The 14661-nt window shown below is 45.4% G+C and overlaps 1 protein-coding gene across 7 annotated transcripts in view; it reads left to right on the plus strand.

Annotated features, from left to right (window-relative positions):
- The window catches only part of Adamtsl1 (ADAMTS-like 1), a 955322-nt gene extending 941253 nt beyond the window's left edge, over window positions 1-14069 (plus strand). For 4 of the 7 annotated variants that reach the window (XM_039111084.2, XM_039111080.2, XM_039111081.2 and 1 more), the window contains 4 exons: window positions 1126-1306; window positions 3887-4094; window positions 9169-9278; window positions 9970-14069. In XM_039111084.2, coding sequence (XP_038967012.1) covers window positions 1126-1306; window positions 3887-4094; window positions 9169-9278; window positions 9970-10303 — 833 coding nt within the window. In that variant the 3' untranslated portion in view covers window positions 10304-14069. The remainder of the gene's footprint in view (window positions 1-1125; window positions 1307-3886; window positions 4095-9168; window positions 9279-9969) is intronic. The other 3 variants (XM_039111079.2, XM_039111082.2, XM_039111083.2) reach the window with 1 other exon arrangement.
- The last annotated feature ends 592 nt before the right edge of the window (window positions 14070-14661 follow it).

Below are 14661 nucleotides of genomic sequence, written 5' to 3' on the forward strand. Positions count from 1 at the left end.
CTAAGCAGCTTGGTCATTTACCATCGCCCTGCAGAGAGCAGTGCAGGCCTCACGGCCCGGCCCCGGGGTGTTCAGCCATAAGTCACAGCAAAGGGCTTTCCAGGTGCCTCTCCTTTGGCGCTGGCAAAAAAAAGAAAAAAGAAAAAAGAGAAAAACCACAAACACCTGACAGAGCAGCCTGTCTGCATGGCTCGGGTCCCAGAGGGAGCCTTCCAGGAATACAAGCAGGTGAGCAAGCCTGTCTCACTGCACCAGCAGGATGCAGAGAGGCTGAGCTGGCCCCTCCATGGAGGCCTCTTTCCATAGGCCAGTTTTACTGTGCTGTAAGTGACACTATTTTTTAAAAAGCACAGTGCTATGCTCTGTACTCCAAGTCTGAGGTCTCTGTGAGAGGATGGCCTCTTCTTACTGATACTCCAGGGAAGGAGGGAGAGTTTCTAACCTTTCCAACACCTACCGCTGGAGCAAGTTCCACCTGCCTCTTGGCTCTTCAAACAGGAAAAGGCTCCTCGTTGCCTTTCCTCAGTAATTTGCAATGTGTACCCCAAATATACCAGCCCACATTTATTTTAACAGGCTCCCCCACTGAAGTATATCACAAGTCCCCAAAGAACAAGCTTCAGCTCATGTCACTGCTTCATGTAAACGAGAACTCTCTGGATAAATTGGGTTTTGTGAGATTAACCAAATTCAACTCAGATCCACGCTTTTAAAGATGACTAAGTACTTGGGTATATGTACACCTCTCTTTAGAAAAATAAGGTCACTGTCTGACGAACCCAACGTAAAAAGAGTACTTGAGCAAGTATGTTTAAAAATAAGTGCCATGGCTGTTGATTAAATACTGTGTGCTGAGTACTTATGAATTCTCTCCTACCGTTGCTTGGTCATGAAGTGACAGACACTGTGTGTATTTTCTGGACGAGTCAACTGAGGCTCCTGGAGTTCATTGGCCTTGCCCAAGTTTATTGAAACATGGCTGCCCTACCTGCGCCCCCAGGCAGATGGCTTGTTTTTGTAATAATGTCTCTCAGCTCTCTCTTCTGCCTCACTCCTAATCTACCTTCCTCTTGCCCAGAAGGACTGGCATGGGCAGTAACACCGTCTCCTCTTCCCCTGTGACAGATTACTGGTGGTCAGTGGATAGACTGGCGACCTGCTCAGCATCTTGTGGTAACAGAGGTGTTCATCAGCCACGCCTCAAGTGTTTGCTGAACAACACAGAGGTTGACCCTGAGCACTGTGCAGGGAAGCCTCGGCCTGCTGTGCAGCTTGTTGCCTGCAATCGGAGGGACTGTCCTTCTCGGTGAGAACACCCTTCCTAACCCCAACCACCAGCCCTGCCTTTTAGCTCGTCAAACTGTATGAGGTAGGAAGAGACAGAATTCAAGGAGCTGTTGCTACCCAGAGGCACCGGTCCACCCTGAGGGAAATATCCTCAGAGCGGTCTCTGCTTTCAGCCCTACTTAGCCACTCACCATTCAGCCAGCTGATGGCTACCTGGCCTTAAGTCCTGAAAGTCTGATCAGTAAAAGGAATAACTTCCCCTTGGTCCTATGGATGCTCGATGCCCCAGCACAGGTGAATGCCAGGGCGGTGAGTCGGGAGTTCCCTCATAGAAGCAGGGGGGTGGGGGGGGGATGGGATAGGGAGTTTGCAGAGGGGAAACTGGGAAGGGGGATAACATTTGAAAAGTAAATAAATAAAATAACCAATAAAAAATACATTTAAAAAAAAGAAATAACTTCCCAGGGTGAGGCCAGAGGTAATTCCCATTCATAATAGTAACCTGACCTCTGCCTTGTTTTAAACATTTTGTGTTGAAAGGAAGGACTACTGGGCTCCACCCCAACTTCCCTCTTTCTGTCTAACTAAATACCTCTGCCAGTTAGGAAAACTTACTGTTTTACAAATAGTTGCATCTCACTAAAGTTGGACTTCATCCCCCTTTTTCCTTAGCTGCCTTCACTTTAGATGTCTAGTCCCTGCGTTTACCATCCATGTTTAGGCTGCCCTGATACCCACCATGTCTTTCTCTCACACGTAACTCCGCCTCAAGAAGCCATGAGTCCCACTGAGCTCATATCCCCCGGTCTTCAGTCAGTAGCTAAAGGATAATGGATGGGTTTGGAGTTGGCACCAGCATGGCGCTGTGCACCCTGGGAGACTTGGCTAGGATCTGAAATGCCCCTTTCTGACCTATCTGTAGGACTTTCCTACACCGCTCAGGCGACTGCTTTCTGTTTTGCCAGCTGAGTCACAGGGAGCAGCTGAGACTAGGAGAGACCCCATGAAATATGAAACACACTCATTAATATCAGCAGTCTGACTTGCTGACGGGTAGGTTTCCACGGGAATGATTAATGTCCTTTTATACCCTTCCTGAATAGTAACGTGGCCCGTAGCTCACCTTTCTCAAAACTCCCGCCCCAGCTCCTGAAAACATCCCTGAAATGTATATTTAGAAATCAAAGTTGATTGAAGCACAGGCCTGACATTCACCAGGGACAGAAGGCTCTGGAAGAGTGCCCTTGCCAAGCTGCATGAAATGAAGAAGAGATCTTTTACGTGCCAGAAACTCTTGCGATTTGATTTGGTGATGGTCAGAGTTAATCAGCCTAATTTACTTCAGCAACTGAAACAGTAATGGCCGCCTCATCTTCAGTTTCAATGCTTCCAGAGACTTTAAAACACCTTGTGTCTGCTTCCTAAACACAATGTTTCCTTGACCTAGAAATCCACATAAAGTCAACCTCCCCAGGCCAAGGAGGACAGAAACTGTTGCAAACGAAGTCATCTGCAGGTCCTGCTGCAGGAAGGTGGTGTGTTCCTAGATTTTATAAAACTGGCTGAAACGCGCCATGCCTCTGAATGTGTGTCAGCCTTTGAGAATTATATGTTTACACATACTGAAGAGGGTATATGCATGGTTACTAAGGGCCTCACAGTAGCCCCAGGTTATAGAATGGCTTTATGAGAAAAGCCCATTTCTCCTAGTCTTGGTCAGATTTACCTCTAGGTACTTAAATTATAGTTAATATAACCCTCCAAGACAGATGATGTCTACACTGACTAACTAGGAATTACCTGAGAAATCTAGGATGATCTTTGTTTCTGAAAGACAAAGCATAGACTTTGGATCAAGGGTTAGAGTGACCTAAGAATTTCCAGACAAAACCTTGACCTCAGTGAAACTCAGATAATCTCCTAGGGCAAGAGGTGACAGGCTTTGGATCTGGCTGCCCAGAAAGATGTCCTGCCCTGACACCCTGCAGTGTAGGTGACTAAAGAATTCAATCTGCAATTACACTTATTTGGGGCTACTTAAAGCAAACAACCCCCAAAATGCTATTTTCTTGTCAATGTACATATTTTATCAATTCCCTGTGGCTGCAAGAAAAATTTGTCCAAATGGCATCATAAAACTCCATTTTGAAAGCCAGCAATCAAGGCATCCATGGGGCCATTTGTGAAGACTCTAGGGGTGAATTTTCTCCTTGCCAGTCTAAAAGCCCCTGCTTTGTGGCTGCATAAAACTGCAGCTCCTGTTCCCTGGCCACACGGCCACTTCTTCCTAATATGTATCTCCCTCTGATACAGGTATGTAGGGATCTACTCATATAACCTCATCTCAAAATCCTGACTCTGGTGTATGCCTGTAACTCCAGCCCTCAAGGCAGGAGCATCTCAACTTCAAAGCCACACTCTGTTACATAATGAGACGCTATCTCACAAGCAAGCAAGCTAACATAGGTCATAGTTCCAGTGACACTGTGTGGATGCTTTGCACTTTTGTGAGTAAATCTTAGGGAGAGCAAGGTTCATTCCCCCGCCCAACCCCAACCTTACCCTCTGCAGTCGTTCTCATGCTCCTCCTCCTTCTTAGATGGATGGTGACTTCCTGGTCTGCCTGTACTCGGAGCTGTGGTGGAGGTGTTCAGACCCGAAGGGTGACCTGTCAGAAGTTGAAGGCTTCTGGTATTTCCACCCCAGTGTCCAATGACATGTGCACACAACTGTCCAAACGGCCTGTGGACACCCAAGCCTGTAACCAGCAGCTGTGTGTGGAATGGGCTTTCTCCAGCTGGGGCCAGGTGAGTTTCACGGAGGTTTTGGTTGGTTGGTTGGTTGGCTTGTTTTCTTCTGTTTTGTTTTTGAGGGAAAATCATCAGATAAAAACTTTGCCACCGTGGGAGAAACCCACCTCCACTCACATACACACCTCTCACTAACCTACCTAATGTCACTGCTGTGTCCCCTGTCCCAATGGCTGTAGGCTATTCTAAGGCATTAACACACTTCTGCACTTTCCTTCTGTTTTTGTGACCTTGAACACCACCTTCAGACCAATATGCCCCAAGACCATCTTCTATTACTCTGCTAGGGATAGTTCTGGAAACTTCAGAGGAGAACCTCCTAGAGACTGCACTGTTGCTCTGCTCCAGGGTCCTCAACCAGTTCCATGGAACAAAAAGTTCACTGGGGAAAAGATTTAAAACAACCGCTATTTGGGGTGTACCTCCCAAAGGTCTAAGTAAACTACACTACAGGTTGTAGAAACTGTCCTTGTGGTTCTGTCTGCCACTTAGAGTAGAAAACCATTGTTCCAAACCAGTGAAAAGGTGAAGCCGAGATGGATCACCTTGAAACCTAGGCCTCCTTCCCCAAGACCCCTGCTTAAATGTTAACATGGAAAAATCCCAAATGAGATTGTAAGGGCTCTGGAGTTGTTCAGGAATTCACTAGTCTGTTCATGAACAAGTTTTAAGCAAATAAGAGACTTTATTCAGATACCGGCGCCAGGTCTACACTCGATACTTGAGATTCCCAAGGTAAAGTTCCAAGCTACATTAGTCAGCAGCTTATAAAGGCAAAACTCACAAGGCTGCATACTTACTTCCTTTGTGCTATCAGGGGCAAGACACATCTCCCTAAGATACTTTCTGCCTACACATAACTGAGCACACATCCCCACCTCCATGCAGTCAAGTGTACATCCTGTTGATGTACAATTATAGGCAAGCAAGCTGGTTTAAAGAAGCAAAAACACATGGTTTGTTATTTCACATGAACAACAGAGTCATTAAAATTGTACAAAACAAGGAAATTACAAGAACAGCTCCCAACATTCTGGGAAGTTATCTGTCCTTGGACAAGTGAGGCTTACAGGTTAGAGTATTTCTTTTCTATATATCTCTTAAGAACAGTAATTTAAACTTAAAGCATAATATAGCAGCCATTGCAAAGATCAAATGAGTAGTCCTCATTTGACTGGAATATGCAGATGGAGCCTCCTTTAGATATAATGGAGGCATTATATTAACTTTATCCACCAAGGAGAAGTATTATTTTTAGTTGTGATTTTAAAAGGAGACCAACACAAACAAAAGATTCTAGGGGTAAGAGGAAGGAAGTCAAGGGGAGTGTGGTAATATTGTCTTCTGTCTAGTCCAGTTGTGACTGTACCTGTCAGAACCTCTGTCCTGGTATAGGCCAATGTTAGATACTAATAGTCACCCTAGTTGTATACCTAATTCACCAAGTGGCCTGCAGTCAGCCTCTACAATTTTATATTGTTGTACACACACACACACACACACACACACACAAAAGAATCAGGTGTAGAGTGTTTATATGAACTAATATCCTTGTATTTGATCCTAAAATCTGTGTTCAAAAAATGTTGGGGATCCATCCTGGGTGTAAGAGATACCAACAGTCTGATGTTCTGTCATCAGAGCATGCATCTGCCTATTCTTGGTTTGTCTGGGACAGCACTAATTGGCAGTGGCTTTTCTGACCAGTCTGGTATATAATTCTAGATGTTATAGAGCAGTTAGAAAACTTAAACTTGTTGGAATTTTAGCTATCTATATGTTTCTGTTCAACATTCAATAAAATAGGCTTTTGAGAGCTTTTTTAAAGGCTGCCAATAAGCTCTAGCATATATGACAAGGCGATTTCGACGGAGTGCCAAGACCATTTTATACTAGGGAAAGAATCATTTTTCAACACTTGATGTTGAATAATGTAAAAAGTGAAGCTAGTCCCTTTCACTGTGTAAAATTCTTAGAAGAAAACAAAGGGGGATCCTTCAAGGCATAGATAGGGCTTGGCAATAATTTCTTAGATGTGACAGTTCATTTTTGTTGCTGTAACAAACTTTCATGTAACAGATAAGTATGAAGAAAATATATTTATTTCTTATAGTTCCAGAAACTGAAGTTACCAAGCAAGGAATGATGCCTGTATGGTAAAATATATGGCCATTTCACCAGCCTCTCTGCCATGTCAGGCACCACATAGCACGAAAGCAAGCATGCAGGCTCGAGTCTTACAAAGCCACACCTCACCCGGCCTTATCTCCCACAGTGCCACTCAACCCCTCTGAATACTATTAACATATGAAACTGGGAGTTAAATTTCAAACATAAGAACTCATAAAATCTATTCAAACCATACCAGAAAACCAATGCATCAAAATGAAGGAGGTGTTGTATACCAACAAGATGCTATCCAGTATGTTAACCAGCTGTCAAAGGTACAGGTCCACACTGAACTACATGATAGAAAAATTCTTTCTCAAAATGAAAAAAACAAACAAACAAACAAAAAGGAGCTGGTACACACCGTTAGTCCCAGTACTTAGGAGGCAAAGACAGCTGGATCTCTGAGTTCGAGACCAGCCTGGTCTACAAAGCAAGTTATAAGACAGCCAGGGTTAAACAGAGAAACCCTGTCTCAAAAAGGAGGAGGAGGAGGAGGAGGAGGAGGAGGAGGAGGAGGAAGAGGAGGAAGAAGAGGAGGAAGAAGAGGAGGAGGAGGAGGAGGAAGAGGAAGAGGAAGAGGAAGAGTAATCCCACGTGTATTTCCAAGTGATACTCACCGGGATGACTATGATCAAATAAATAGTGGGTTTGGTGTTGGCTGGGGTACAACAGAACACTCACTAGGGTCACAAGGTCTGCATTTGATCTCTGCACTGGGGAGAGAAATTTAGTGAAGATAAAAAAGTTGAATTTCTATTGAGTGGCCATAGGAAATAAAATGTGGTTTCACTACTGGGGAGAACAGTGTCAGTTCCTTAAAAGTTTAAAAAGAAAGCAAAACAAAAGGAGAGAGGGTGGAGGTAGAAATGTGGCCAGGATTTGTTAAACAAATATTTGAGATTACCAAAAATTAAATTAAAAAAATGAAAAACAATTACAGTGTGCCCCAAGAATAACTGTTCCACTCTACACACCAAAGCAGCAGCAGCACGGGTCAGTTAATGATGCCCCAGCCGACGACTAATTAGATCACATACAATAGTGGTCCCGTGAGAGTACGTCACCTGTGTTTGAGAGACAGTTTCATGTTTGAGAGTGCTCATTGCAGAGGGAGTTACTCCTAGCATCTGTACACGGGGGCTCACAAACACCTTTAACTCTAGTTCCAGGCATCTCTTTGACCGGTCTCCTGAATGAGCACACAAGCACACATAAATACATACTTATTTCATCATTGCATGATATGATATGATGATGCCATAGCCACCCTGGCTTTAGTTTGATGTTTGCATAACAGTAAAATTACTTACCAAAAAAAAAAAAAAGAAAGAAAAAAAAAGAAAAAGAAAAAACCCAGAATGTGCCTTCTGCAAGGCGCCATATATGTGGCCATATATGTGGCAGACTAACTAGAAATTAGACTAATTTACTTAAAATCAGCAACACATAATTATGTTAACAAATTGAACTAATCAAAGTTTGGTTTTATGACCTCATATGAGTGTGGTGAATTTCATGAGAGAAAATGATCAAACCCCCTAACTAAGCAAGGGGTGCACACAAGAAACTTATAAACCAATTTACATTAAAGGAAAAGGATAGAAAAAAATGTGGGAGACTTTATCTAAGTGGAAAGTTATCCAATAAAAATATATTAAGTACTTTTAAGTAGACAGGAGGGTACAAATCAAACCAAGATGAGATACAAGTATGTACTTAGTAGAATGCTTAATGTTTAAAATATATAAACATCCAAGATCCAAAAGTTTAAAGCAAATGGAAACCCATCTACCAGTGGCTGGAGAAGAAATAGGCAAAAAGCCCTTGTAACCCTAAGTAGATAATGTCTCTTAAGTCTGGATGTATACAGGCTGGATAAACACATACGAACAAAGTTGCATGCCTGGAAGCATGAAGCAGCACACCCCAGAGGCTTGGAGCAGTACTTTTTTTATTATAATTACAAAGCTATAAAGGAACTAAGTATTGAAAATAGAGGCATGGTAACTTTTTAACCTTGGCATCGGCTACCTCTGGAGAGGCAGGCTGCTTTGCTACTTGGTGTGTCTTGTTTTCTTTTCTTGCAGTCTCTTAGCCAAATATAGTAACAGATGTTGAAATGGTCAACTGTGTTACTCCAAGACGGAGTCCCTTCTAACGAGGTTGTAGCACCATGCACAAGTAGACCATCTATATTCATTTCTGAGGACTCACTGCAGTGTTCTTTGTTTTACTTGCATTGCCTTACATGTACTGTATTTTACAAAAAAAGAAATAGTTTTTTTTTTTCCGGAGCTGGGGACCGAACCCAGGGCCTTGCGCTTCCTAGGCAAGCGCTCTACCACTGAGCTAAATCCCCAGCCCCAAAAATAGTTATTTTTAAGTACTTAAATAGATCAATGTTATCAGATAAGGTATTGAGAGGTCTTCATCTCTGAAGTTGACCATCACATTCCCAGCATGTGACAAAGTATTTTCACAGGTTAGCCTGGGTCAGCCTTCTCTGGCTAATGCTACACTTCCCCTGGACATTCCCTAGTTCAATGCCCACAGTTGACTGTCCCGTTGTGGCACAGAGCACATGCCACTGAATGTCTGCTATTTGATCCAAAGAAGACAAAGAAGATCTGCAGGTCTATGATCCTTTCTCTTTTTTTTTTTTCTTTTTTTTTTTTTTCGGAGCTGGGGATCGAACCCAGGGCCTTGTGCTTGCTAGGCAAGTGCTCTACCGCTGAGCTAAATCCCCAACCCCAGATCTGCAGGTCTAAAGACCCTACCCAATGACCATGCCCTCTAAGATACACATATATACTTAGTATATGTCTAAGGGACTGCTACGCTTTGCAGTGTCCTCTTCGGACATAGATAACATGCTGTACATCTCTTTTTCCCCTCTCAGTGCAACGGACCTTGCATAGGCCCTCGTCTTGCTGTGCAGCACAGACAAGTCTTCTGCCAGACCCGGGATGGCATCACCTTACCATCAGAGCAGTGCAGTGCCCTCCCCAGGTAAGACAAGGCCTTGGTCCTCCTCTACCCAGCCCCAATATCAACAACACAAAAGACCTTGATGCAAGGATGTTGTCGCTCTTCCAATCTTACAGAAGGGGTCCTGCCCTCCTCCATCTTACCCTAAGTCAGTGAACTTGTATTTGTTGAATGAGTCAGCTTGGGCTTTCTTCTCTCAGGGATAAAGTACACATAAGTGTTCTTCATAAGTGAGGTCTGACTCCACAAGAGATTCACACTCATCTCTAGATGAGCAAGAGATGGCCACCAGACCACAAGAGTTCCACAAGTTCATCTTGCCGGCCTGTCTCTAGAAGTTAGGCCAATAAGAAAACTTTTGTCCCTAGGTCTTGACCTGTGCCTATCTACTACTGGCCCCAAGTATACTTCCTTGTAGATGATACCCTAGAAAAATGGCCCCATACCTCTACCTCTTAGCCCAAGATGAGACTCCAAATTTTACCTTTGCTAGTCTCCATGATGAGTAGAGCTTGTTCTCGGGTCATGAAAGATTGTAGAGCAGAGATGGGTGCTCAGGACAGTGGCCTCCTTAAGGTCCATGTCCACTCATTCCTTAACAGAGCAGAGATCAAGACCTCAACTTACCTACCTACATCTCTGAGTCTGTAGCCTGGCTTCAAATCTGGTCCCCACAGACACAGACCTCACCTTTGTCGTTATCCTCCTACAGGCCTGTGAGCACCCAAAACTGCTGGTCAGAGGCCTGCAGTGTACACTGGAGGGTCAGCCTCTGGACCCTGTGCACAGCAACCTGTGGCAACTATGGCTTCCAGTCCCGGCGGGTGGAGTGTGTTCACGTGCGCACCAACAAGGCTGTGCCTGAGCACCTGTGTTCCTGGGGGCCCCGACCCGCCAACTGGCAACGCTGCAACATCACTCCATGTGAAAACAGTACGTTCCAATCCCAAAGAACATTCTGCAAATTCCCCACAGGTCATCGGGTACAGAGGGCAATCCCTGGGACTGAACCTGAACACAGGGCACTGGATCAAGAAGTTCCCTAAGGATTGTGAGCTCGGGTCAGAATTGAACATTTTAGGTGGGGTACACGGGTGTGTGCAAGGATGTGTATACACATGTTCAGACCACAAAAGATGCCAGGATGTGTCCCAAGGGCTTCCTCTGTCTTCATCCTGAGCCCTAAAAGAGCCAAGGGCTGGATAAAATTGGCCTCCAACACACCTGCAGTCTACCTTGAAGAAGCACGCAGAATGCCCGCCACTCAGCCAGCTCTGCACCCATCACTGTTGTGCCTCACACCAGACAAGGACCTGCTGACCCCCTCCTTCCCAGCCCATGCACATCCACTGGAAAGGAACAGGAGACTGTGCCCTGACAGTCATCCATTCACCCCACCCTCAGGTCTGGAGCCTCTCCGCCCCATACCAGTATTTGTATTCTAGTCGGGTAGGGATCTAGTCTCTTCTCCTTAGAACCCGAAACCCAAGTGGGAGATATTCCCCCACAAAAAATGATGATAAATCTTTGCAAAGAATAGACAATAAGAGATAGGAGTCTAACCGCCCCCTCACTAAACTTCACTGGGCAGTCATTTCCCAACACTGAGGCAGAAAGCCTGTAGGCACGTGGCCCACACTCTTCTGACATACTGGGAGATGTGTGATGTATACTCTGGTGAAGTGCTGGTGTTGCTATCAGATGGTTGCCATGTTCAGAAAGTACTGGCTCACAGAGCAAGGAGTTACCGAGCTTACCAGCTACAGGCTGCACTGGTGTTTAAGAACTGAATGCCAGTGTCTGGGAGTCCTGGTGTACTGAAGAATGAGAGGCCTCTGAATAAAGAAAAGAAAGCTGAACAGGGAGAGGTCCAAGCCTGATGACACGGACCTTTCAACCAGGTCCTTGCTTGCACACTCTCACAAGGAACAGAATTCTGCCCTTTCGGGAGCATTCCTCACTAAAATAACAAAAGCCCATGGGGGGAAGAAAGCAGAGAGATGAGGTTATCCCAAGAGGAAGGAGAGTAAAATTACCAGTCTGAAGTAGAAGTAGCCATCATTAGGAAGCAAAGAAGGCCCTGAGATAGCCCAGTCAATCAGCCTAACGGCTGCAAGCTGGTGGGGAGGGAAGGGTAGAGGGCTGAGCACTGCCAGAGGAAAGGCTGTCCAGACGGGCTGGAAAGCCATGGTTGGGGTAGACCCCACAGGCAGCTTGCCGAGTGCCTAGGCTGGTCAGCAGCAGCTGCATCTGTGAGTTGTTTCACATCTCCTTTCTGTCCCCCTCCTCCCCTCCTGCTTTCCCAGCTGAGTGCAGAGACACCACCAGGTACTGCGAGAAGGTGAGACAGTTGAAACTCTGCCAGCTCGGCCAGTTCCGATCTCGCTGCTGTGGAACGTGTGGCAAAGCATGAAGACAGGGTACAGGGATGAACTCTACCCTGGCCACACAAAGGACTCATACAACCACCTTGGACATGACTTACGCTTTCTTCCTTTTATTTATTTATTTGCCCCTCCCCACACTCCCATGTCCACCTGCACCCATGCTCCTGAGGACCTTGGCATGTTTGCTTATTGCGCTAGCTGGAGGCAAGTGTTGAGAACAGAAAAGGAGACGTCTAAAGGAGGTTGCAGAGCAGGCCAGGCAGACAGCAGCTCCCTTGCAGAGCTGGCTCCTTCCCAATCAGGGTCTCAGAGACACAGAAATAGCAAGCCATAATCTATAGGGACAGTAAGGAGTTTGTAACACATAGACACAGGCACAGGCCAATAGGAGTGCTGTTCCTTTGTTTCCTGGTGTTAAGAACAGGGGAGCAGCATATTAGAGCAGAAACAAGGCTAGAATCCAGTTCTCTGGCGGCAGGGTGGGAAACCAAGAGAGAAGAGAACTGAAGTGTAGGCAGGTGGGTTACACCAAAAGAGACAAGCAAAATAGGCAGAAGGCACAGAGCTATGCATTAGACCGAGGCTGGGAAGAGGGAGGGAAGGGAAGCTTGTGTGTGCTCCTCAGTGGGAGGAGCTTGGAGACAGGATTGATTTTCAAGCAGCCACATGAGATGCATATGACAAGCCTGTGCACTTGGTACATTTGCACAGTCCTGTAGGTTCAACGGAGGTGGGAAGGATATTCAGGGCACCCGTGCTGCATGGCAGAAGGTGTGCCCTTCATGCGGTTATACAAGTGGCTCTCTACTCCCTCTTGTATCAAGTGACTTTTGTGTCTGCAGCTGTGGAAAACGCAACAAGGAGTCAGTAAGGCAGTAAGGCTGCCCCTGTCATCTCCTCACTGAAATCAAGGGTCACTAGCCCTAAACTAACTGCTGCTGTGGGATGGGCATTTGAGCATGAGTCTTCCCGTTTTTCCACCTGAGTGACTTTGCTACTCCATGTTGGGCCAGGGGCTAGAACCATCGCTCACAAAGGATTCATTAAGCAACCTGTTTGCTGGCAAACATCTACAGGGTGTGGGAACTCTTGCTACCAGAGCTAGCCAGAGAGCAGGAGAGGGTAGAGGGGTCATGCACACCCATAGCGAGGTGTCTCCCAGTCATCACACAGTGGGCCTAGGAGCCCTTCCTGAACCACAGAGGAGCTGCTGTGCGTCACATCTATGCAGCAGGCTGGGAGTAGGGAGTGTGATAAGGTGCTCTGGCAAAGCCAGAAGATAGCAAGAGACTCACAACATGGCCCTCAAAAGCTTTCTACCTATCCTCCTCGCTACACGGATACTATGGTAATTAACACACCAGACTGGGTGAATGGACCGCTCAGCAGGCTAAGCAGCACACACACTTCAGCAACACGCATCGGCTACAGCGACGGCTAAAACAGAAGCCCATGGCAAATCCTCAGTCAGCAGAGAAGCTTCAACAGTAATATCTGCCTTGGTATAGCAGATGAGGCAGGCAGAGCCCCGTAGCCATCAGAGAAGCCACCCCTCACAAACACACTCACCAAATGCTGTCACTCCAAGGTCACCACCGACATCAGGGCTGCATTTCCCAGCCAGCCTGGAAATTAGGTTTGGAAGACGATGTTAATCTGTGTCTTCCTAGGACATTATGGACAACTAGGGTGGGCCATCTTCCTCATCACAAAAATAGGCTCTAAGAAATTGCGTTATTAAAAGTCAGTGTAATGTTTATTTAAAATTAAAGAGAGTGTTTCTATGTATATCTTTTGTGAATATTTATTAGGATTTCTTGTATTAAAAAGTGCAATATTAGTAATTGTACATTGTCATCCAGAAAAACAAGTCTTTGGGGGATTTTATTAACTTCCTGCAGCTGTGTTCCTAAAAACTCTGTGGGCCATAATTGTATTCTTCCTAATTTTAAAAGAAACAAAACAGATGTTTAACTCTGATCCACTGTGTACAGAGTACCTTGTAAAAGCTAATGTGGGATTGGGGGAGAGCAATAGAATCGATTTGTTTGTGACACTAGTTATACATAAAACGAACACAGATTCTGTAATACCGATACAGTTGATTAGTTCAGTAGCTATTAAAAATCGGTGGTCAGTGTTTGAACTTTTATAATAAGCAGGCATCTTCCAGCTCTGCCACCTGTCAGAATGTGAGGTTGGAAGTGCCTTTCAGAACAAGTCGGAGAGCTTAGGTTTGGAGTGGAAAGCAGTGTGCTCCTTGCATGACATGAATGTACATTTAATATTTGTTCTGTGAATTGTGACTCAGCAGTACCACAAATTATCGGGGCTGCTGGATAATGCAGAAGGAGACACTTCCTCCTCTAAAACACAAAACTGTATTTATATTTTTTGTACAGATAATACAGCTTATTTATTTAAATCATGGTGTCAGCGTCTCTGTGAAGCTCATCATTCTCTTCATACTTTCTTACTAGCTGGGTGGCTCCCAACCAATTACACCTTACTGAAACGAGGAACTGCGGTTCCCCCTTTCCCTGGGAAGTTGGAGATCCAGCTCAGTAAATGAACTCGGAGGATAGGCACCAGCGGATGTGTGCACATCCTGGCTGAGTACTGTCTAACCAAAGGACATCTTGTTGACAGCCCTATGTAGGAAACTAGAAGAAAGCCATAAGTACCTTCTAGAAGAAAGGCAAGGGACGGTATCTCGGGATAGATGAAGACTCCATGGTGGCTTCCAGCCAGAAGGTGTGCACAGCAGGAGGCAGCCATGTAATGGAATTTTCCTTATGCGTTGTAAGTGGAGACTAAGCTTTATGGATCTCTACATTTAATCCTTGTGCAACCCTACAATTATTCTCATGTACATATGGCTGGCCACCTTGAAACACACACGCACGCACGCACGCACACACCACCATCATTTCCCACTGTTACTAGAAGGTAACAGTTACACAACATAGTATGCAGCATTGTGAGAGCTGTTGTCTCCTCCTGTCCCAAAATCAATT

The sequence above is a fragment of the Rattus norvegicus genome, chromosome 5 (assembly GCF_036323735.1).
Source record: "Rattus norvegicus strain BN/NHsdMcwi chromosome 5, GRCr8, whole genome shotgun sequence".
Classification (NCBI taxonomy): domain Eukaryota; kingdom Metazoa; phylum Chordata; class Mammalia; order Rodentia; family Muridae; genus Rattus; species Rattus norvegicus.